Here is a 23343-nt window from a genome sequence, read left to right as displayed (position 1 = left end):
AACATAACGGAGCTTTTGGCAGCATTTTTCAGAGTGAAGGCTGGCTTGACTGTAGTATAAAACACTTATATTTTAGCTCATTATCCAACACCACTGACAGATAGCTGGCTCCTGTAAGTCACAAACTGCGGCCAAAACAACAGCATCTGGATGTGTGTGCATCACTGTAACGTGTGCTCTGGAAAACGTTGTGTTGTGATGTATTGTAGCGCATTTTATAAATGTGTTGTGGCATATGCCGTGTGTTCTCCAAATGCTGTGCATGTGTCTTCAAATTGATGATGTTTTATTAATTTGCTTTTGTCTATTTGCATGTGTTTTCTTAAGCTGTAATGCATTTGCCCCTTTGGCCAGCATACAGGTGTCACCACGTGGCAACAAGTCATATGGGAGGGAGATCGTAACCCTGGTCACTGTTCAAACATGGTCTTTGAGGCCTCATGTGAACAACCTTCTTTAGCTTTCTCTAGTCGTCCACTAACACTTGTTTGATGACTCTGGCACGTTCCCAGTCGATGTTGTAACTGGGAAGTCCTACTTTAAGTGGTAATTCCATTATCGGCCATCATAGTTCACCTCCGCTCCCAGCACACGAGAGAAGTTTTATTTGTTTGCAATCTGAAACCTTGCCACTAGATGCCACTAAATCCTAAACCCTGGAGCTATAATTCCAGTACAACAGAGGCTTGCATTATGGGTGCGTTCCTAATCACATACTAATTGTTTTTACTTTTTACCTCACTGCCGTTACATAGTATGAACAGTTGCATGCAGTATGCACACGTTCGGATGTACTACTTCATAACATTGTGCCCTCAACTTTGACCCTTGCTCATATGTCCGTTCCCATGGAGACCAAAGAAAATTCACAGAGCTTGTCGTTGACGGAGATCAACCAGGAGAGCTCTGCTGTTGTTGTTTCGCAATGTATGTAGGTTAACCCTTAAGTTATAACTCTATACATTGTGGATACAAATATTTTACATTAATCGCTGTGATTATTTTGCTCATTTAAACAATTAATACATAATACAATTATATTGCTTTTTTAACTGTCATCCATGACTGCGGCTTCGGTCAGCTGTCAGTCAGTTGTCGTTTGTTTGTAGCTCAGTCAATGTGGCAGAGGATTGTGGGTAAGAATAGCCAGAAAAGCATGCTGGCTTGCATACTGCAAAATCCAACCAGAAGTAGTAGAACATCCTGGTATTTTTGGCATACTGCATCTGACATACTATATCTTGGGACTTAATAAATCTTTTTTTTGGCATACTATAGAGTATGGTAGTTCGGGTATTGGAACGCACATTATGTCTCCCAGCAGCAGGAGCTATAATTAGTTTGGTGCTGTGCATTATGGTAGTTGTAGGTTTTCTACCTTTTGAGCAAAAGCAAATGCCCCATTTGTTTTCTTCTGTTTTCTCTGGCCATGTAGCATCAGTTCAAAAAGTATTTGGGTCTTTCTACTGTACAGACATGCTAAGTTTGAGAAAAAAACATCTTCCTAGCAGTGAAATACTTGTTTAAAGAGTGGTGTTGTGTTCACAACTTCACAAGTGTAATTTAAAAATGACAGAAGGTGATCAAGGAAACCACCACGACAAAAGGTTTTAGTTTGATTTCATTTAAGCTTCATCTAAGATAGACATAAAAATGACTTCAATCCCAGATCTTAAAAAAGTGAGAGTGAAGGCTGCGCAGTATTTCACACTTCTCTCTGTCACTATGGCTTTAATTTGATGTTGATGAACGTAAGTAACGTAAGTACTGATTATTACACACAATCAATGTTCTGAAAAGGACAATTTATGATTTTATAAGACAAGGGTAAAGGATCCAAAGGGGATGAAAATTATGCCAAAAGGGACTTACAACATCTGCTGTGCAGCGTCATGTCCGTCCATGTGCCGTTGGGTAAGCACTTCCTGACCTTGGGTCCTACGATCACCCGGTTTCCTCTGCAGATGTACTCTATCTCATAATCCACAGGGAGGATCTGCACACTGCGGATCTGTAGGAGAAACACGGACGGAGAGAGATATGGAGAAGGAGAGACAGTAATTATGATGGATGCTCTCTCACACCAGGTTCTCCTCACTCAGTCAGGGACCGTCTTGTGTGCCTCGGCGCGGTAGACTCATGTGCCATATGGCTGTGACAATAAAGTTCTACCAGGGAGAACATTTTATGACGAAATTGTCTGAATTGATGGTCTGTCACACTGAATAACACCTTCACTCTAGCTGGGAGAAGAGAGAAATCTGTGGGAGGGCCGAGGCCTGATGTTTTAGTTTCATGTTGAGGTGTGTGTGTGTGTGTGTGTGTGTGTGTGTGTGTGTGTGTGTGTGTGTGTGTGTGTGTGTGTGTATGACGTGTGTGCCTAAATCCAGAGTGATGCAATCATATTTCCAACATCTGAATGGCTCAGAGATGTTGGTCTTTCTTACATTTTGAAACTGCATAAGCCTCTATTTTAATTTGAGATTTAACGACAATCTTGTGAGCTTTAAAGCCCACTTCCACTCAAAAATGTATTTTGCTTACTGGTGCTTCACAGCCACCCAAAACGGCCAACATGTTGATGCTGATTTATCTGATTGACATGCATTTTCTCTAAAAGACCTTGGCATTGGAGTTTAAAGGACCAGGATAACTATTAAAGCCAAACAATAATGCCGAACAAAGGCCAGTTAAAACTTTAAAGTAGAATTAAACAAAGGAGAATCAATGTTGTTAACAACAAAGAATAAATACAATTCAAAAACTATCAGCAGTAAACACAGAAATAATAGTACCACTAATAGAATCGAGCACGATCTCGACAGAACAAAAGAATTAATTAAGATAAATTAAAAGACAAATTAAAATAGATTAATCAATATAGACATCACATAAAAGCCAGTCTATAAAATGGGTTTTAAGAAGAAGTGATTTGAAAGAAGTCACTGATTTTGCCAGCCTTTTCTCCTCAGGCAGGTCGTTCCCAAGCAGAGGGGCCCTGATGTAACTATGTTCACAGCGCTCGTGCTCACACAGTAATGGTGGTAACAGAACTAACAGTGATGACGTAGTTAACAATGCTAAAGGGGGATTTAAAGCTCAGAATTACGCTGTTTACTCATGGGGCAAACTGGGGGAGACTGGAAGGTGGGCATAATGTTTCCACAGGAGTGCTGTTAGGTCTGAGCAGCGTTATTTGCGGTAATTGCAGAATAAGCCGCTCCACTGCCTTGCTCTCAGCAGACCTGAGTGATATGCAGTAACTTACAGTAAATTAAGAGTAGCAAAATTAGCCTTATAGAGTGACATGTAACCAGTTATAAATAAATATTCTCAGTGGTTATCCAATTAATAGTAAACCGCTGACATCCCTAGCCCCAGATCAATCAATATGTCAATATGTTGACAGTATTCTGTGGAGGCACGCAAACAGCTTTCTTCACAAATTTAAGGTAACACTGCAAGACTAACTGAAATTCAAATATGGTAGTAAATTATTCCTATAATGCTCTCAATTTAACGGATGAGCTTGTGTAACTTAGATCCAGAGCACTAACAGTGTTCTCCGTACCTGTTCTTGTGTCAGGCCTCTGTAACGGATCCCTCCATCCCTGGGAGGCCGGATGATCGCGCAGCCTGAATAAAAAAAGAGAGGGAGAAATGAAGGATGACCAGAATAGAGAGAGAGAGAAGCTCTGTCTCCGGATAATGTAGATATATTACAGCAACATGACATATTGTCAATTTAACTGATGCCTTCCTCACTGCACAAATTACAGCGCTTCATTCAGGTCACTTAGCAATCTCTGCAGTTACTACCGTCCATTAAGGCATATTATAAACACACACACACACACACACACACACACACACACACACACAGATTCACGTACATATTCAGTCACAAACACACACAAATTACCTCCAGTTGATGAATTATGTATGGGCACAACGAGAGATGGAAGAGCATAGAGAACAATCAGAAACAATAGTCGTGCCATCTCCATATCTGAAAAAGAGAAGAGAGAGGAAGAGAGGTTTTTAGAAGTAAGGAAGTGTGACGGGGAAATTTGGGGTTTTGGAGAAAGACAGAGCAAGAAACGAGAGACAAAAGGAAACGGGTTACTGAGAAAATATTCTCACAGTATTATTTCTACACTCCACTAAGTTACAGTCATTTTCGCTCCATTGCTGTCTGTCCTTCTAAAAAGGGATGCATCAACTTTTTGGCAAAAAAAAAGAAAAAAACACTCCCTTTTCAACCTGCCTGACTGTGCACAGAGAGAACGCGTTGCACGATGAGTCCACTTTTCTATCCCTGCTTCTATTTGTATTTACAGTGCAGACAGGCCAGGCTCAGTTGATAGCCAGCTTGGCTTCCTTTCAAAAGCCCTGTATACAAAGTTTTATCTTCAGTTTTGATGGTTGGTACTGATTTTTTATTTATTTTTTATTTTATTTTTTTTTAAAAAAGGCTGCACATAGAAACATTTCATGCCAAGGCAGACTCAACAGATTTCAAAGTTTTCAACGTTTTCTTCATGTCAGGGTAGAAGAGTATCTGGAACAGCTTGCAGAACACAAAAGCTCTCCATTGTAAGGCAGGAGGGTGCATTTATGTGTGATGGGCACAATGGCTAAACACACCTATAAAGAATAGGCAGCACTGTCATGGCGCACTGCATTCTGGGGAAAAGCAGTCATACTTTAGGACATGCTTCTTCAAAAGAGATAATAAATATATACATACACAAAGAGAGAAACAAATACAGAAAGAAAGAAAGAACAGACTAGTGACAATTGCAACATTTCCTAACCAAGGAAACCAAACTGAACAAGGAAGCAAAGGAGGGCTAAAACATTAAAAAGGAATAAACAAATGCAACATTTACAGGCATGTTTTTCTATCTGGTTTGTAGTGTGAGCACTTACATATTTGAGCAGTTCCAAAATTATTAATCTCTTGAGGCCCACATTTAGTTCACAAAAGGCTGGGTGTATGACCTGCAGATTTTTAAAGTCCATGACCAGAAAAATTGCTGTATGCTCAAAAATACGTAACCTAATCACAACTCACCGCACACACATCTCTCCGTGTCGCCACTTTAAACTCAAGGAAACAACATCTTTTTCCAAGGCCATCACCACATGATCAGTCATTACAGTTTGTCTTCAATTTAGGCCACATTTTGGTTAGTGTTAAGTTTGTTACTTAACGCAGTTTCAAGCCAAAGCCGCAGTTGTTGTTGCAGCTGCTGTAGTTCTTTCTGCACTGTTTTGGACCAGTTTCCATCACAGTGATAAATGTTAGCTGTAAACTTGGAGGTATAGTGATTTCTTTTTTTTTTATCATTATTTATTTTATACTTTTATACTCCAGTTGTCAAGTGACGCGTGCACTGCAAGCTGAAAAGCTGAAAAATGTCACTCCACTGGTGATCACTTTCCCAAGCCGGCCGTGAGAACAGTTAGTTGATAGTGCAGCCAACGTTCATCATGCCACCGTGTTTTCAGGCTGGATAAGTTATAAACTCAACTGTATCGTCTACTACTCGATCTCTACCATAGCTTCTGTGTCCCAAAATCCAACCATGCATTGCACTGCTTGCTTCCACTCACATCCTGATCCTATGGAGTAATGAGTCCTTTAACCCGGAAATGAGTTAGCATTTCAGGTCCTCTAGTTCCCTCGTCTCAAAGTCAGTAGGTTTTTTAAATGGGTTTTTGGTTAGATGCCTGAAATAAGGTCTGTGGTTTACACAGGCTTAAGAGACTTTCAGGTTTTGTTCTGTAACATAAAATACATCAGTAAATACCCCACTTGCGAACTTTGAAGCTTTTATGTCTTTAAAAAGGCAGTTACTAACAAGTGGCTAAATGAGACTACAGAACGCCATGAAGCTGTGTAGTTCTCTTATAGCCTAGCAATGGCATTTTACTCCTGCATTTAGGCTTCAAAAATAATTTTTGAAGATTATCTTGCTGAACAAAACATGTAAGTATCATAAAGGACTGTTTACCACAGAGCTTTTTTTCTGCAATGATCCAAAATCCAAAATGTCAAAGGCTTTTTGATGAGGAAACCAGTGCAAAGCTCACTTCCGCGTCGGCCTACAGAAATATGTCAACCTTTGGGCACTCGATTCTCTATTTACTGGTGAGGAAACATTAGCATAGCATTGTACTCCCATTTGCTAACACTGTCAGATTCCCAATGGACAGCTAAAAATGGATCAAAATCAATGCAGGAGAACCAGAGATGTCGTATCATAAAATAAAGTCATTCTTCTTCCATTTCAAAACATGGAAGCATTACACACATCGCAGCTCCTCTGAATTAATAATAAAGGGATACTTTACCAATCATCAACCAACTTTAAATCCTAACAGTGTGAGTAGTATGTGTAAATGAACTGTGGTAAACTTCCCTGCATCTCACCAGATCTCCCCGCTCATCTAGCAGCTCCATTGCTTGAACTAAAGATTGTATTTACGCATTTCCATCAGGGAACCTATAAAATATTGTAATAATAAAATTACAGTTTTCTTGTTTTTCCTTGCCCCCAACCGTACAAATACACAAAGAGTGTGGACTGTTTTAAACTTTCTAAATGGGTCCAAGTGTGTTTCCTGTGGGAATGTTTGTTAACGCAAAAGCTGACAGGAAGTAAACAGGGACCAAAGCTGTCACCATAGCAAAAAAACAGCAATCAAGAGAGACGCAGTCTTTTCTGTAGCTCTCTCAAATTTGGACTAAACTCAGATCAAACTAAAACAAGGCTGTGCTGATCAAATACAAACCAAGGTTCTGTTCATATATTGTCCATTTCTTGCCTAAAATGTCTTCAGAAACATATTTTGGTGCATTTTGTTGGCTGTAATAAGAGAATTTGTGACCAAGACTTGGGCACAACTGTTTACTGTATTAAAAAAAAAGGCTGAACCTACTGAGCTGAAACAGTGAAACTACCCTGCTAAAAAAAAAAAAAAAAAAAAACTAAAACAGCTTATGCTGGTAGCTGATTTTAGTTGCTTTTAGCTTTCTGTAGATGGTCCTGACCCAGTTCTCGCTGGTGGACCAACAAAAGCTGGTGTGACCAGCCTGTCAAGCTGCACACATTTATCTTTATGCATATCCCATGACAGCAGAATTAATTTATGCCCTTTGCTTTTCATACCTCCCCCTCATGACAGTCATTTCTCCACACTCAAATACATTGATTTGGTTTAAATTTCACAGGTATCTGCCCGGGCTGGTATGAGCAGCTAAACCATCAGAAACTCGCAAAAACATACCTCAAGCACCTCGAGCTCGTTAACCAGCTAGTTAAGCTGTTTTTTTCAGCGAGGTAAGCACTGCTAGTTAAATATGAACTAAAATTGCGTTACCGCTTTGCCTATTTCTCGCTGAAGATGTTGTAGAAACACATCTTAGTGCCGTTTTTGGCTGTAATCCGAGAATTTGTGACCAAGAAGTGGGCGACACCGTGTTTACTGCACAGTTACTATAACGACGGAGGCTGACCACACTGAGCTCATACGGCAAAAAATAGCAAATATTAACCAAAACTGTGTTAATCCGTTGCCCTCCGTTTTCGCCTGAAACGATTTCAGTGCAATATTTTAGCTTACCGTTTGACTGTACCTCGAGACCGTTTGTTTACAGCTCGCCGCCATACTGATTCCCGCGTCGAAACAAGCTCCGCATTACGTCAGCTGCTAGCTGGTGCAAAGCATTCTGGTAGTTGTAGGTTTTCCACCTCTAAAGCAAACGCAAAGGCCTCTTCATTCGTCATCTGTTTGCAAAACTGTTTCCATCTCTCTGCTGCAAAGACAGCCTAGTTTTATGAGTCTTCCCAGCATCGAAATACTTATTTAGATTATTAAATAATATGCAAAAACTTTATTGTCCACAATGTGGACATTTTTCTTTGGTTTCACCATAACATGTGCTTTAAAGACATACATAAAAATGTGCAAAATACACCATCGCACATCCCATTGAAACTACAAATGAAAACATATAGGTTGCATACAAGTGGAGATACAAAATGCATAATAATGCATCATTTTAAAAAAAAAAAAAAAAAAGCAACTTACAACATACAAGTCAGTAATATAGTCTGAAGTCATGTAATTTAAACATCAGGTAAAATAGGACAAATAAAGTTTTTCCTCTGGGCTCTTAAGCAGCCAGTCACCGAACATGTTCTTGAGTTGTTGCTATGAATGTGCTTTACCTGAAACAATCATTTTTATTGGTTTGATATAACTAGTTATGGATGGACAGCAAGTCAAAAAATGACCCAGACCTTGCAAGAGAAAGCATGTTGTATGTTGATTTTCTCATGCTGGAAATAGGAGAACTGTAGCTAAAATAATAAGGGCATAAAAGCAAAAATAGTTTTAGGATGTTGCATTTTATTAATGTTGATTTATAATCAAAATATTGTCACAACACTCTTTGTTTTTTTTATGGAAACTGGCCTTAAGTGTGCACCTCATACATTTAGGTAATATGGGACAAAAAATTAAACTGAAATGGAACATTGTTCTGACATAAAACCAACATGTTTTAGACTACCGGGTGTCTTAAATTTATGAGCTATATTATTGTGTGCCATCCTAACACTTTTCAGACATTTTTAGTACCTTAGTAACTTAAAAACTATACTGCTTAGTCCATGCCAGCCACTATAAACACCAGAATCAGCCATAATTGTTACACACACGCATGCCCATTGTAGACAGTTTGACACCAAGACAAAAAGGGCAAAAGTATTGCAGAAAAGTTGGACAATCATTTCTAATCAATTTGGTTACATTATGATTTCATGAATAAATGACTGAATTGATTAATGGATTAAAGAATTTAAAAACAATCTGATTGTTCCATTTTACCTTAACATGTTATGGGAGTGAAGTAGGTGCTCTCTACATGTTTGAAAGTCCAAAGTTTTTGAAATAGTTTACATAAATATCGCAGACGACCATAAAAAGTTATACACTTCAGGTAGTCCGCAGAGTTTTAGACACTTTTCTTGGTAAGTTACCAAAAAGTGTTCCCAATTAGATGACTTCACCCTACATAATACACACACGTCCATGAAATTGCAAAGTGCAGAAGGCATCAGAGGTGTATCATATTCCTACATGTGGATCCTAGTTTCATGTATCAACTTAGCAACACTATAATATCTGAAATATAAACAAATAAATAAAGCACTGTCCCAATGCATGGGCAAACTATTACATTTTTAACCCTAATTAATATGTTTTGCATTACAAGGATGGTGGAGCGACAGGCCACACTTGCTGCCTATAACATGCAGATTTCATGAGCACAGAATGAGTGTGATATGCCAACCAGTAAAAAGTCAAAAGACCCTCGAGTCCCGTGAGCCTCAGCGCCTCGAGTACTGGCAGGCAGGGAAACACACAAACACAAGCGACTGTATCAACGATAAACACTCTATATATAGCTACTCATTTGCAGTTTTGAATAATAAATGTTGCTTTATGGGGCTGTCACACATGCACAAACATAAACACATACGTACAGTTAACAAGGCAGTATGAGGGTGGAGGGAGGCTTAGTGTGTGTATGTGTGTGTTGGAGTTGGCGGGTGGTTGGGGGCATAACTAAGCAAAAGCACCACAGTGAGGGAGACAGATGGCAGCGAGGCTTGCTTGTGGAAGACAGACAAACTCTGCTGGATACTTCATTAGCATTATCCAGTGTATTTTTAGAGTTCACTGACAAGAAGCATGCAGGAGGTAGACACCGCCAGAGAGTGTGTGTTATGTTGTGTGTGGGGGTGCGTGTGTTGATTGCGTACAGTGTGTGCTTTTGTCCTGGGAGGGATGATGGAGGGGAGGGGGAGGCAGTAGAGAGATAAAGAGGTGGAGAGGAAGAGGTGGGGGGGAGAAGGACAGCCCAGCAGGAGTCATTAATATCAGCGATCACACACACTGAGCCGGATAAAAGCAAACTATGCGAGTGAGTGTAGCACGGATGAAGCAGCCTATCCGGCGCAAAGCCCGCTAACTCCATCAGTGGAGCTGTGGCTGCAGAGGCACTGAGCAGACAGGAGGAAAAGGGACTGGCCTCGAGCTTTAAATGCAATTAACGCTTCAGCACCACGGACAGCGCCTCATCTAAACGCTTCAGCACCACGGACAGCGCCTCAGCACCACGGACAGCGCCTCCTCTGCTCCAACACACTGCAGCCTCGTCACAAAACACCTCCACTTCCACCTTTAACATTACACACACACACACACACACACAGACTGCCTACTTCCTTGTGTCTTTATAATGCCGGAAGCTGCAATGAGAAAGGGATGATCCAGTCCATTTCAGCTCCATGTTAAGAGCATGCATTTGCTTTTTTCCAAGCTCTGAGCTGGTCCACACGCACACACAGACTCAGATGTTTTGTGCATGGCTGAGCATGAACTATTGAGACGTGAGGGTCACAGTAAGGGTGCCACCAACCGTATGCTGCCGGTAGTTACTTGTCGGCTGTTGACAAGGGAATCCGTGATGGCCTGTAGAGGAAGGCCGACCATATTAACAAGCCCGATACATGAATGAATCTCAAAAGTACAGCGTTTAAAATAACATATCATCTCATTAAAGCGGTTGTATATTGTTTGAAGAGGTGCAAGATCACCCTGCTGTCGTGTCTTTTTTTTTTTTTTTTTTTAAGCATAAATGCAGACAGGATTCTTGCAAGAAGGAACTCAAAACAAATCTGGCCTGTGCCCACAGAAAATGGCCTTTGCATACAAAATGAAGAAAGATTTTGACATCTGTCTGGATTATCTGCATGGAAAACGGAGCATTTTCTGGATAAATGTAGTGTAATATCGCGACTTACAGTAATAGTAGCATCTAGCCCCCCTGAAGCAAAGCGGTAGCATGTGTACTTACTATTAGTTTCGATGCGCCCAGTCAAGATAACAGTACGTCCTCCGGGGTGGATCCGCCAGGGAAAGCCCAATGTCGGGTTATTTGGTCAAAATATGCATCTTTACAGCGATTTTTATGGCTATATTAATATGGCTATAAATGTGCAAGCTGCTCCGTTCGTAAACAGACTGTTACAAAAACAAAATTATTCGGGCTTTTTTTTCCATGTATTGCAGTTACGCATGGCAAAGGTAAGAAATCCATACAAAAAAATATACATCCACTATATACAAACGCATCCCCCCATAAACGACGAAACACCGATTCACCACACTCCCCTCCTTTTTTTCTCTCTCCTCTCCTCTCTCCCCCCCTCCTCTTACAATCTTGAGCTAATTCACGACGTCATGATGGAGACGCACCGTGCGTAACAGTCCCTCTCTCACGCATGTATCTGTTTTTTTTTCTCCCTCCTTCCCAAGATGAAACGCGCTGGGCCCACAAAAGTAAAATATCACAATGAATCTCACGAGAAAGCTTTGGGTTTATGATAAGCTTGTGGATTTATCCCACCGTTAATAATTACATCACGGCAGGAGGACTAGACACGGATGGAGGTGCAGATATGGCGCTGTGGCATTAACACATTGTTAAGCCCTTTTTCCAAAGCTCCTCGGAGTTAAGTCGACGAAGCGACAATCAGGCATTTCTACAACACTGGTCATCTGTTAAATCAAAGCCCATCGCTTCCTTTATCTCTCCCTTTTTGTTTCTTTTCCGCCATCCTCTCCTCCAGCTATTCTGAGATCCGCATCCTGCTTCATATTTATATATCTGCTGAATAATTGAAGAAAGGCTGGGGAAGACATAACCTCTCCTTCTGTCTTTCAACAGCCCTCTTCCTGCCTCTGTAAAACAGGGATTCACATCCCAACCTGCCTCCTGACATATACAATATGTCACATCCTTACAATTTTGCAGTTTTTTTGAGAAATGCAGTAAAGCACTGTAAATGTTGATGTTTTTTGGAGCAAGTATTCCACTTTAAATCTCACATTCTACGATGGAGTAATAATAACATAATGTTGAAGTAATTTACTTTAGTGACATTTAAAAATAACAGTACAAAGCTGACAACTACAACTACCAGAAGTTAATCATAATTTTACAGATAATGTATTGCAGTGAAAACAGCTGTACAAATACAGCTGAATTCAAACAGTATTTTACAGTTTTTCCAAAATCCAGAAAAACAGTCAATTTTGATGCTTTTTTTGAGCTGATATTACACAGTAAACCTCAAATTTTACTGTAGAATACTGTGATGAATGTAAAAGTAATATACTGCTAAAGAAATGCACTTTAGAGACATTTTAAAATAATGGTAGGATGCTGACAACAGCAACTCTGTTACAGGGAAAACAGCTGTGAAACACAGCCAGAATCAAACAGGTTTTACAGTTTTTACAAATTACAGAAAAACACTGTAAATTTTATGTTTACTGCAAACCTCACATTTTACTGTAGAGTACTAGATGTAACAGTATACTGTTAATGTATGCTGATTTTACAATAACAGAAGACGCTGACAATTACAGCTGCTAGAAGTTTACCATAATTCTGCCGGAACTTTGTTACAGTGAAAACAGCTGTAAAAATACTGCGAAGTCCAACACTATCATACAACTTTTACAAAATACAGTAAAACACTGTATTATTTGTTTTTCAGACAATATTACACTGTAACTCTCACATTCTACTGTAGATTGCTGAAATAAATATAACTATAATAATGTATTATTATCTACAATATACTGTTGAAGTAATTTACAGTATAGTGACACTTCAAAATAACGTTAGGATGCTACAACTACTGCTTACGGTAGTTTTGAAGGAAAATTTGTTGCAGTGAATAGGAAAACAACCCCCAGAAGTATGATCTGGTTTATTGATTATAGATATGACAATGCATTAATTGGAAAGTGACATTCTGACTAATTCACAAATGCCATCAAAAGGGTGTTTAAGACAGGAGTGAAGGTGAGGTGTTTCAGATTTAAATACACTCATGACAAACTGTGCAGAACATCTGTACAACAAAACTCGTCAAACATTCAGGTAACACGTGTAACTGTACATGTCAATATTTCCCAGCTTTGTAATAATTACATACATTTACAAGTCATTTCTTGACTTCATCAATTTGCATCTTATACTTTGACAATGTCATAAAATACACAAAACAGACAAACTCTTCAAGTCTCAATCGAAAAACGGCGCCTGGGTGACTCATATTATTAAAACACTTTAAAAAATCATAACAGGGCGCGCACTTGTTCTTTAAAATGGTTCTAAACCAAACTACAGATGAGTTTTCGGCAAAGTGCTCCTCATGCTCAATTTGTTACTTGTTCTGTGTCAAGGCACACTTCAAATTATAACAAGGGAAAGTCGTTTTTTAAAAAAAGGCCAACAAAAAGAGCAAATGTTGCCAAAACAAATCCACTGATACAAATGTAAACAATATTCAAATAATAGAAATTTGGGAGAAGGCTTTTGCACAGTAAGACCACAGCATAATGACATAAGAAAAAAAAACATGGCTGCAGCTTCATCGTCTTAGCTTTAATTGTCAGTTTTTGTTTCAGCATATCGCCCTGAATACATGTCATAAATGTTTCGATAGCTATCTAGGAGTGCATGCTGTCGGAGTGGGGAGAGTTTTTGTTGTTTTCCATCCCTTCATCACTTCAGGAATTTTCAAAAAACGCATTCTCTTATGCCACACATAACAAAGCACTGCTTGCAGCAAGTTACAGGAAATAAATATCGGAAATGTGAATTCAAACATGCTTTCGCTCTGCACTCACAGAGAATCGTTTTTGTCATTTTTCCCTGCACACTAACTTGATGCGGGTGGAGCGTGGACCCCCTCCTCTACCTTGAAGCGACCGCTGATAAGAGTCGACACGACCGGAGGGGGAAACAATGGAGGGTTCTGTTTTCACTGGTCTCACCAAATTAGATCAGCGATTAGCCTGGAAAAGTAAGAAATGACGGCTTTCTAAACATGTCTGTTCAGACGGGGCTTCTGATCCTTCTTCGCTGTTTCTTCATGCTCAGGGCACAAAATCTACCCAGAATCCCTCAGAGGGAGTGAATATACAGTATTCTTGTCCTGGAGGGTTGAAAGCTCTTTAGTGTTCTAACTAGGCTGCGTATTTAACTATTGATCAATGTCAGCTTTAGAATAATGTTTGTCAGTCAACGCGCATGTGCTTATTTACACCATCATATCATACACCTACAAACTGCATCACTCCAGTTTTACATTTGCAGCTAATTCTCTATCTTATACTTTGGTTGGTATCTATGTGTTAGGGATGTTTACCCTACTTTTTCTGATAATTCACACTTTTCTTTTGCAATGTTTTAAATTTATAACAGCCTCACAAGCTGAAGCTTCGGTGATGCTGCTTGTAGAACTGCTGCTGCCGCTCTTTGGCGGTCGTTTCCACCAGCTTGTCTCTTCTATCTATCACTCTCTCTTTCTCCCCCTCATCCCCGGTTACGCTCCCTACGTCGCTGAGGTCCCCGAGGTGCTCGACGGAGTCATATTTCTCCAAGTCGGAAGCGATGGTCTGCAGGCTGAAGACTGAAAGGGAATCCGACCCCGCCCGCTCCCTCTCCTTTTCATTCTCCTTCTCCTTGTATTTCTCCAGGTCGATGGCCGCATCCACTCGATCGGTCCCCGTTGCACCACCGTCGCAGGCTCCACCTTCTTTCTTAACCCTGGTGTCAGACTCGGCTCCAACGGGGGGGCTCCGCCCGGCGCAGACAGTGGTGCGTCCTCCCTCGGCCCGATCCCTCCCCCGCTGAGCGTGGATCTGCTCGCTGATTTGTTCCAAGTTGCGTAGGGCGATGGAGTAGCGGGTCTTCACTTTGGCTACGTGCTGTTCCAGCTGCAGCACTTTGGCCTTGTTCTCCTGGAGTCACACAAAGGGCACAGAAACTTCCATCATCTATTTCAACATTGACTTTATGTCAAACAAGCACATAACCTACCAGTGACCTCTAATGAATCCATAACATACAGAATGCATTACAGCATTTTCTGCCAAATCAGCAGCACATTTTGGCAAACTGGGAGTCATGGAAAATAAGGTTTGCTGCACAGAACATCTTGTATGTGCTTAAAGTCCGGGTAAAGCAAAATCAACTATTTCTTTCTAAACACATAAATGTTCGACTCGATATGCTACCACATGGTTGTATGCCTCCGCCAGGGTTGTAGATTAGCCACCAGCCAAATGCTGGTAAAATATGCAAGTTGCTGCTAGATTTGCTTCATTCACCATCCAAAAAATAACAGTTATCTATCGAGTAGCTGGTAGATTTTGGAGCCCACCAGCAACAGTGGCAGGCGGACAAAAAAATTTAATTTCCAACCGTGGCCTCAGTGCAAGGTAAAACTACAATTCCCACCTGGCAGTTTAATGCCTCCGCGCACCAGTGAAGTTGCACATACAGTTTACATCCAAGTCTGCAAAAACATTGATGCTTCACACACAGAAGATCGGTTCTTGAGATTCTCCTCAAGGCCATCTCCAGATATTGTGTTTATGAAAATGAGACGGACCTTTCAACACCAAATTCAAATCAGCTCAGCGTTGATTAAATGTTTGTGTCAGATTTGAAAAAAAAAAGCATGTTCTTGAGGTATCGCTTCCACAAGAATGTAAGGTCAAAGTGACGTTTGAGCACCAAAATCAACTCAGTTCATCCTTGAGTCTACTTGAACGTTTGTGCCAAATTTTAAGTAAAGGGAGGGTTTGGGTTTGGCTGAAATTTGGCTTGGTGATTAATAACACATTTTTTGTGTGGTGCTTTACACAAACTTTGGGGCTCCCTGTGTCTGCATTACCTCCAGTATGTGGTTGAACTGGGCCTTCAGCTCAAAGTAGGGTTTGGATTTCACAATGACTCTTTTGAGGGACTTCTGCAGCATCTGCACCCGAGCCTCGGCCTCCTGGCAGGCGTGAGTGACGCGCATGTGCTCTCTCTCACTGCGGAGTCGCTCCTCCTCAGCTTCGTTTACCTGTGGGAGAAACGCAGGAACAAGATGTTAACAAACATACACAGAGAAGACAGCGTGCGTAGGTACAAGGCATCGACCTCTCTTCATTGAGTTATTGTCTCCACTGAAGTTTGAGCTTTATTTAACCTTGAATTGTGGAGTCTGACAGTGTATGTAAGCGCAGTGCTAAATCAAAGTATTTTTTAAACATGAATACCTCTATTTTGTTCAGTCCATGTGAAAAGGCTCAAATAAAAACTGTATTGTAATAGATTTACATTGATTCAGTCTCTTCTTTGATCCTTATGTCAATATCCATCACACTTTACAGCCCTGACACGCCAAGCCGTCAGCAGTCAGTCAATGTCAGGCCGTCAGTGAGTCTGTCGCCCTAGTTTTTGCACTGTGCCCCCCACCACTGGCACTAGTTGTCTGTTTTTGGATGACTTAGCACGTTGAATCCGTGTCGGAGCCAGTCGTTGAGTAAAATCACTATGACTGGCAGTTCAGCTCAATGCAAGAGAAGAGAAACGGGAATGAGGAAAGCAAACAAAGTGAAGAGGGTCGTGAGATTGAAACAAACTTGTTGTATCAGGAAAGTTTTTTTTTTTTTTAGCCATTGAGCTCTTTAGCAGAAATGGTTTGTAATTGTTTGTTATTGTTTATTTGCACACGGTAAATATGCTTTCTTCTTTCAACACAGGGTTGTGTTGTTTATGTGCTAACTGGCTAAGTAGCGTCTGGAATCCATCCTGTCGGTCTTATGGTTTCCCCGAACACAGAAAACCACCGCCTGCTGGTATGGAGAGTTATTACCTCTTGCACAGGCGCAGGATATACACGTAACAGCTCATTCAAGCTCAAAGTTAGATAAGTATACAGACACAGACGGAGCCATCTGTGTGTTCTCTGTGTTCATTTCATCCATATTTGTGCACGCTTTCTGAAAGCTTACGGACACATATAAAATGGAGCAGTATGGTAGAGGGTAACTAACCAATAACACATTCAAAGGAATTCCTCATCCATATGTCGCGACGTATTTGATGGCCTAGCTGACCACTGCTGTCTACCACGCTGCCTCCTTTAAAAGGTACATTGTTATAGCCCTTTGCTTTGCTTGTTGTTGTTTGACACTTTTGACTCTGCCCTCTAATGTCGTTTACTGGCTGTATCTAAACCAACATAAAGGACACATGGAAGAATGAGGGCAGCAACGTTTACGTTTGAAATGGATGTATCTTTTTTGTACATAAAGGGAGTATAAGTGAGCCTTTAGTTTGCCGTCGGCTGTAGTCTTTGGGGTTCAAGCCAACTTAGACTCAGGAGATGTGAGGCGACACAACTGGCATCTGACGCCACCTGTTCTTTCTGAATTAAAGTGAATTTTTTATTATGTTGCTTTAAACTTGCATCATCTGAATTGAGACACCATCCTGCACCTACTGCAGATCACTCACTCAGCCCAGGGCTGCTGTTATTCCTTCACAGCATGTGTAACTCCTCGTCTTTGTTACCTTGGAGGTAGCATGATTGAGCATCTCCTGCCAGGTTGGATCCAGGGTGTTTTTGCCGTCGGCCATCAGACCCTGCTCTGCCACATAGACCATCTCCCTGGCAGCTGTGTGCATAGAGACCGCTCTCTCATAGCTTAAAGCTGCCTTCTGAGTCTCCTGCTGAGCCTACAGAGAGCAGACAAAACGTTTAAGCCCACAGAAGTGGAATTTGAAACGTGGACACGACCCCGTGCTCTGTTAAGTCTGATACAACTGTATTTCTAAATTAGAGTTTTTGATTTAAAAGTTAAATGAAGTTAAGTCCATCAGGCAAATAAATGTAGGAACAGGTAAGTAGAGGATAACAATCAATTGCCTTTTTTTAAATGTATATTTTTGACAGTTAACAATTTCTCATAAGGCAAATCTCACACAGCTGGTCCTGCAAGAACAAAACACGTATCCTGTTTCCAGATTGTGTGTAAGGCATCGTCAAGTTAACCCTCCTGTTATGTTGCGGGTCAAACTGACGCGTTTCAAAGTTTAAAAATACAGGAAATTTAAAAAAAATACATATATATTGTAAACATTGTGTTGAAACAAATGTGGTCAATGTCTATTTTTTTTACTTGTGTACAGAAAAAACAGTTATACTTTTATAAAAAACAAACAAACTAGTGAATTCTCATCAGTAAACGATGATCTGTAAGATGTGAAAAAATCGATTACACTAATTATTGAGAAAATGGATATTAATTGAGCTAAAGATAATGTTCATGGAAAAAATATATACTACTTTCAGACGGTACAACATGCACTGGGTCAGTCTGATCTGGGAACGTTATGGCTGTTCTTGAAGTTGAACCTAACAGGAGGGTTGAGATAGTTCACGGTTCACACCTGATAGAAATCAATCTCAGCTCTCTCCACTGCTCTAATTTGCTTTAATATGTTGAAAACTGAAATCGCTGCAATATGGAGGAGACGTGACCATCAAAATCTTGCCTGCGCTGTTTGGCTCAGAACAGTGTGTAGGGGATGTGTAAGGCTATACTGTGGGCCTACTCCTTCAGTGCAGTCAGGAATGCATTTGCAGTAACACGACACCACTTATGTGGACAAATGTATCCCTTACCACCTCCAAAGGCTGTCTTTGCGATCAGATTCATACTTTTCTGCACTACTGGGTGTGTTAGGGACAGTTGCCTAGTCTACATGGTAATAAACTGTGCAATTTGAGCCAGTCTCTGATCCGATTCTTGAGCAGCACAAATGGAGCGACGCCTGCAAGCTGACTCAGGCAGTCAACTCGAGCTGCACTGATTCATACACCTGCTCTCAGCCCTACCTTCACCCCACCATCCACCTGCAGGCTCCGACTAAGGGGGAAATTTATTTAATCATCACTCCCTAATATCTCATGTAAACATATCTGCAGGGAGTGATGAGGCCAAACTCTAACTTCTGCTGCTGTGTTTAAGATTTCAAAGGTGAGAACTTAATTTTAGAATATGACCAAATTGCAGCTTCTACTGGCGTTGTTTTCTCTGCAGTGTACAGGGGTAAGCGAGGGCCGATCAAATGCTCCGATCCAACCGTCTGACATTTTTAAATGAATTTCTGGCATGTCTAAAATTTTGGTCAGCCATCGGGCTCTCTACTACTACTATTACTACTACTACTCTCAACTACTGTTGAAGCAAAGCAGGGAGTCGATTTCCCACAATCAATGCCTTTTCTCCGCCCACAAATAATCGTAGTTTAGTCTACAACAAGCTACTCTGTTAACTAGCTAAATTGTGTAAGTGTGTGTGTGTATGTGTAAGAGAGAGAGAGAGAGAGAGAGATAAAACCAAAAGTAAGAGAATCAAAACATGGACAAAAAAAACAAAATAAAATGAATTAAATCCATGTAAACATATTAGGACACACTTATTGTTTGTGCGTACCTCTTTCGCCAGGCGACGAGCTTCATAGTAAGGTCTTGCTTTCTCTATGCAGCCACCAAGCTGAGAGCTCTGAGCATTCAGCTTCCGGGCCGACTCTGTGAGGATCTTGCGGTATCCTGATCTGGCATCCTGGATGGTTAATGCATGAAAATGACAAGATTAGATTTACCTGTAATGGAAGGACTGATTTGATTCTGCGCAGGAGAGGTGTGGCTGCAAGTGAAATCAGTTCACTTGAGTGTCGACCTATGAGCACCAAAAGATTTTCCATTTTAAGGGTTCTGACTTTTCCAGACCTTAAGCTTAGAGATACTGAAAACAAAATTATCATATTGATGAGCGCCATCTGGGTAGACTAATAAAATATTCAACAACAGAGACAGCAAGCAATTCCCAGGGTGGTAGTAAGTGTACTTTTCACATTTCTCAGGAGTTTTGTTTTGTTAAAATCAAAGCATTTTTATTCAGTTTGACTTGCATATTTTTCTGTCATGTATATGAAGACTAAATAAGTGACCCTAATTAGATGGATTGTTTATTTTTATTTTTTTACTTACATCCAACTGCAGCTCCAGTCTGTTGATTTCTGCACTGGCCTCATTGAGATGCTCCAACTCTTCCTGTGGGAAAATGAAGAATGATGTTCTGCTTTAGGCCCTTATAGTCAAATAAAGATAAAAATGTATATTTCTCTAATACATACAGTCTGGATTACATTAGCTCCAATTTGTCCTTCATGCATTATCATTATATTTGGAATAATAACGCTGTGCCTGACTGAATGTAATGGTGATAAAAGGGAGGAACAAACTGGGGTTGGAATTCAAAGTACTTATATTACAGGTATTTTACGGTGCAGTGGGCATGTCGGTGCAATAAACTGACAAGATAATCACTTTGATCTGACAACCGGATTAGGACAGATTATGGAAGGTATGGAAGTATGGAATTAACACAAAGCCCAACAAATACATTAATAAGGTTTTTATTACGACACATGGCTACCTCTCCATTAGATTTAAACCCTTTGAAACCTAAAGCGATATCACCTTTCTTTTGCTGCATTCAGACGTCTTTCATAAGTATTTAAACCTTTGAACCCAATTTGAACCTGATTTCTTTCAAAAACATGGAAGGGAAAGGAAATGAGCAATTTTGATTTTTTTTTTTTTTTTTGAGTTAGGGGAAAATGTCTAAGGAAAAAAGAAAAACACTAGAGAAAAACTATATTTCTAATTATTGTTACTTCTTATTTAAAATTATGTTACAGTCCTAGAAGCAGCTTTTAAAGAAGAAAATCTATTTTAAATTTTAAATCATGTGCAATGGTGATCAAGAAAAGCTTCACTGTGCAAAGCAAGACAGATACTCACTGAGTGTTGTTGGGAGCGTACAAAAAGGCTTTGACCAAAAAATGGCTTATGAAAGATATACCTATCTTAGAAGAGTGGGTTGACTTAGGTTATATATACACAATGGAGATAATTATATTTAAACTAAGATCCCAAACTGATATTTCTGATGAAAATTGGCCATGACAGTGTGTCAACTATAAGGCCTGATTTTGCAGAGTAATACACATATGCAATGAGCATGTTTTCCAAATAACTTTTTTTTCCCCCAACTGTATAACTACTATACGTTGATTTAAATGTGTAAGTGTATGGATATGCACTTTTGCAGGTTTGAAGGTATGTACGTGCGTTTTCGCTTTTATTTAAGAAAAATCTTCCCCTAGCTTTTTTATTTGGTTCTAATTTATTTTAAGCATGTTTTGTGTCTGGTAAACACATATCTATCATTTTGTTTTCTGTGTTCATTATAACAAAACTTGATAAAATGTAAATAACATCCAAGATATAAATGAATAACATAATTTTACAGAAATATTATAAATGTAATACATTTTGTAGATCATATAGTTGTTTGTTTATTTATTTTGTTTAATATTCATTTATTTTCAGAGGATTTTTTGCACTTCTTTATATATATATATATATATATATATATATATATATATATATTTACAAATGTTTTGGTCATTTCCTTTTTCTTTGCCAATTGCTCTCTTCCCATGTTGAGGTTTCAAAGGGTTAACCAAAATTATTAACGATAATTACATCCTGGCTGATCAGTATGACAGCCATGTCTTGATGGGGGTTAGATGACCACTGTCAGAGTAAACACCTGGTTCTCTTACCTGGATTCTGGGGTCCAGCTCCTCCTCATAGGGGCTGTGTATTTTCTCTCCCACTCCTTTTTGTTTTTCGCTTTCACCTTCCTCGCAGGTGTCCCTGAGCGTCGTCTCTAGTGTCGGTCCGTTAGTTTCGGCTGCTTTGACCTCGTCCTCCTCTCCACCGGGAATTACCTCCCTCCAGTCCCCCGCATCGGACTCCCCGGACCCGGCGGGGCTCTCTCGCAAGTCGCCTGGCTCCATTCCAGGCCACAGCTTCGCTAGCAGCGGCGTTAGCTAAGGCTGCTTCGGCAGCAGACGTGATGGCTAATTAACCTAAAATCCTAATTATTCTAACAACGACTGTGTGTTATTCAGCAGGGGTAAATCAGAAAATACTTCCAGTGTTGTCGAGTTTGCGATCCGCCATATCACCAAATCACACCGAGACGCGAACCCGCTGCACAGCTAGCCTAGCCTGATAGCTTAGCGCGCTAACAGGCTAACGCCGTCAGTGAGAATTTAACAGTCAGTTTACAGCAAACAGGTGAGAAGAAAAGGCTACCGTGAGATGAAAAGTAAACGGAGGCCCGTCTGGATGTCTCTCCATCACATGAGTTTTACCCCCCATCTCTCACCGGTTCTTCATTGCGTTAGCTAGGCTAGCTAGCTAGCGGTTTCGGTCTCACATCATCATGTCAAATGAAGTAAACAGAGGCGCTGTGGTAACGGACGCGCTAACACGTTCGACCCGCGTCGGCTACCGTAGACACACACTACGTGATTACAGGTGTAAAACGAAACTGTGATTCGTTGTTTTTATTATCCCCGCTGAGGTATTCCCTAAAAACACTGCTGGTTTTAAAGTCACATACAAATGATAAAAACCCAACTGTTATATCTTAAAGTGAAAAAACATTCAATTTTCCACCACTTTCCACCAATTTTTCTAGCAGCCCTTGCTGTCGACGTTACAGCTTTGCTGTGGCCATGTTTGCTAGGACAGGACATATCTGGTGTTAAGTTTGCTTTTACTGTCAGCTAATGAAAATATTAGTTTTGCCAACACAGTTCCTCCCTGGTGCATGTCCTGCCATTGTGTGATGAATGAAAATAAGTGATCTTGCTTGATTAACTAATATTGTGTCCATCATCATATAGCATATTTTGAGAGACAAGCCAAGAGCTATTTAAAAAATTGTATTTAGGGCCACAGTTGGCCCTGGGGCCAAGCTTTGGACATGACTATAGTAAGAGGTCCCTGCTTCATCTCTCTTCAGACTCCTGCATTAGATAATACTTACTGTGAACTGTTATTATTTCTTTCAGAGCTGACAGAATTAAATGAGTCAATAAAAAGCAAAACTGTGTATTGTATTTTATTCCAAAAATATACAAACACACTGATGTTGCAGTTTGCAAGGTGACAAACTTCACTTGAGAATCATTAAGCAAAATTAATCGACGTTAAAATGTAAGCAGGAAGAACTGATTTTAATAGAAGGCATAAATGATGAGAATCAAAAGACTGATTATACTGCAGTGTTGACCAGTCACCACCACCACCACACGCAAACATACCACAGATTATATTTTCATATTTGCACCGGACATAAAAGTTCACAAAGGCTACCAAATAATTTAAAACAAAAAGTGGCAAACTAGGTAATTGCATTGAATGCATCAACGAATGTCATGTGCACAATTAGCAGAATATAAAAATAGATCTCTGG

At 40.2% G+C, this 23343-nt stretch overlaps 2 protein-coding genes across 3 annotated transcripts in view; both read right to left on the bottom strand.

Annotated features, from left to right (window-relative positions):
* gabbr1a (gamma-aminobutyric acid (GABA) B receptor, 1a) overlaps nucleotides 1–11262 on the bottom strand; it is a 95135-nt gene extending 83873 nt beyond the window's left edge. The window contains exons 1-4 of one of the 2 annotated variants that reach the window (XM_042490951.1): nucleotides 10937–11262; nucleotides 3923–4009; nucleotides 3572–3636; nucleotides 1873–2011 (exon numbers count right to left, since the gene is read on the bottom strand). In XM_042490951.1, the coding sequence (XP_042346885.1) occupies nucleotides 1873–2011; nucleotides 3572–3636; nucleotides 3923–4007 (289 nt within the window). In that variant the 5' untranslated portion in view covers nucleotides 4008–4009; nucleotides 10937–11262. Of the gene's footprint in view, nucleotides 1–1872; nucleotides 2012–3571; nucleotides 3637–3922; nucleotides 4010–7632; nucleotides 7658–10936 lie in introns of those variants that run through there. The other variant, XM_042490952.1, reaches the window with a different exon arrangement.
* Nucleotides 11263–12845: 1583 nt separating this feature from the next.
* On the bottom strand, nucleotides 12846–22299 carry sh3bp5la (SH3-binding domain protein 5-like, a). The gene is made up of 6 exons (XM_042490836.1): nucleotides 21638–22299; nucleotides 19995–20057; nucleotides 19438–19566; nucleotides 17510–17674; nucleotides 15840–16013; nucleotides 12846–14901 (listed from the first exon to the last, which is right to left on the bottom strand). Exons 1-6 carry the CDS (start codon nucleotides 21872–21874, stop codon nucleotides 14365–14367), a joined length of 1305 nt encoding a protein of 434 aa, XP_042346770.1. The 5' UTR covers nucleotides 21875–22299; the 3' UTR covers nucleotides 12846–14364.
* Nucleotides 22300–23343: the final 1044 nt, after the last annotated feature.

This window comes from Plectropomus leopardus, chromosome 7 (genome assembly GCF_008729295.1).
Source record: "Plectropomus leopardus isolate mb chromosome 7, YSFRI_Pleo_2.0, whole genome shotgun sequence".
NCBI classification, from domain to species: Eukaryota; Metazoa; Chordata; class Actinopteri; order Perciformes; family Serranidae; genus Plectropomus; species Plectropomus leopardus.
The sequence above is the reverse complement of the archived record's forward strand: the minus strand, read 5'-3'. Positions and strand labels throughout refer to the sequence as shown.

Excerpts from the sequence above, each read along its gene's own strand:
- sh3bp5la (XM_042490836.1), bottom strand. The coding sequence starts at position 21,874 with ATGGAGCCAGGCGACTTGCGAGAGAGCCCCGCCGGGTCCGGGGAGTCC. Across the intron at positions 20,058-21,637 it reads AGCTGGACCCCAGAATCCAG|GAAGAGTTGGAGCATCTCAA; the intron begins GTAAGAGAACCA and ends ATTTTCCCACAG. Across the intron at positions 16,014-17,509 it reads TCAATCATGCTACCTCCAAG|GTAAACGAAGCTGAGGAGGA; the intron begins GTAACAAAGACG and ends TTTCTCCCACAG.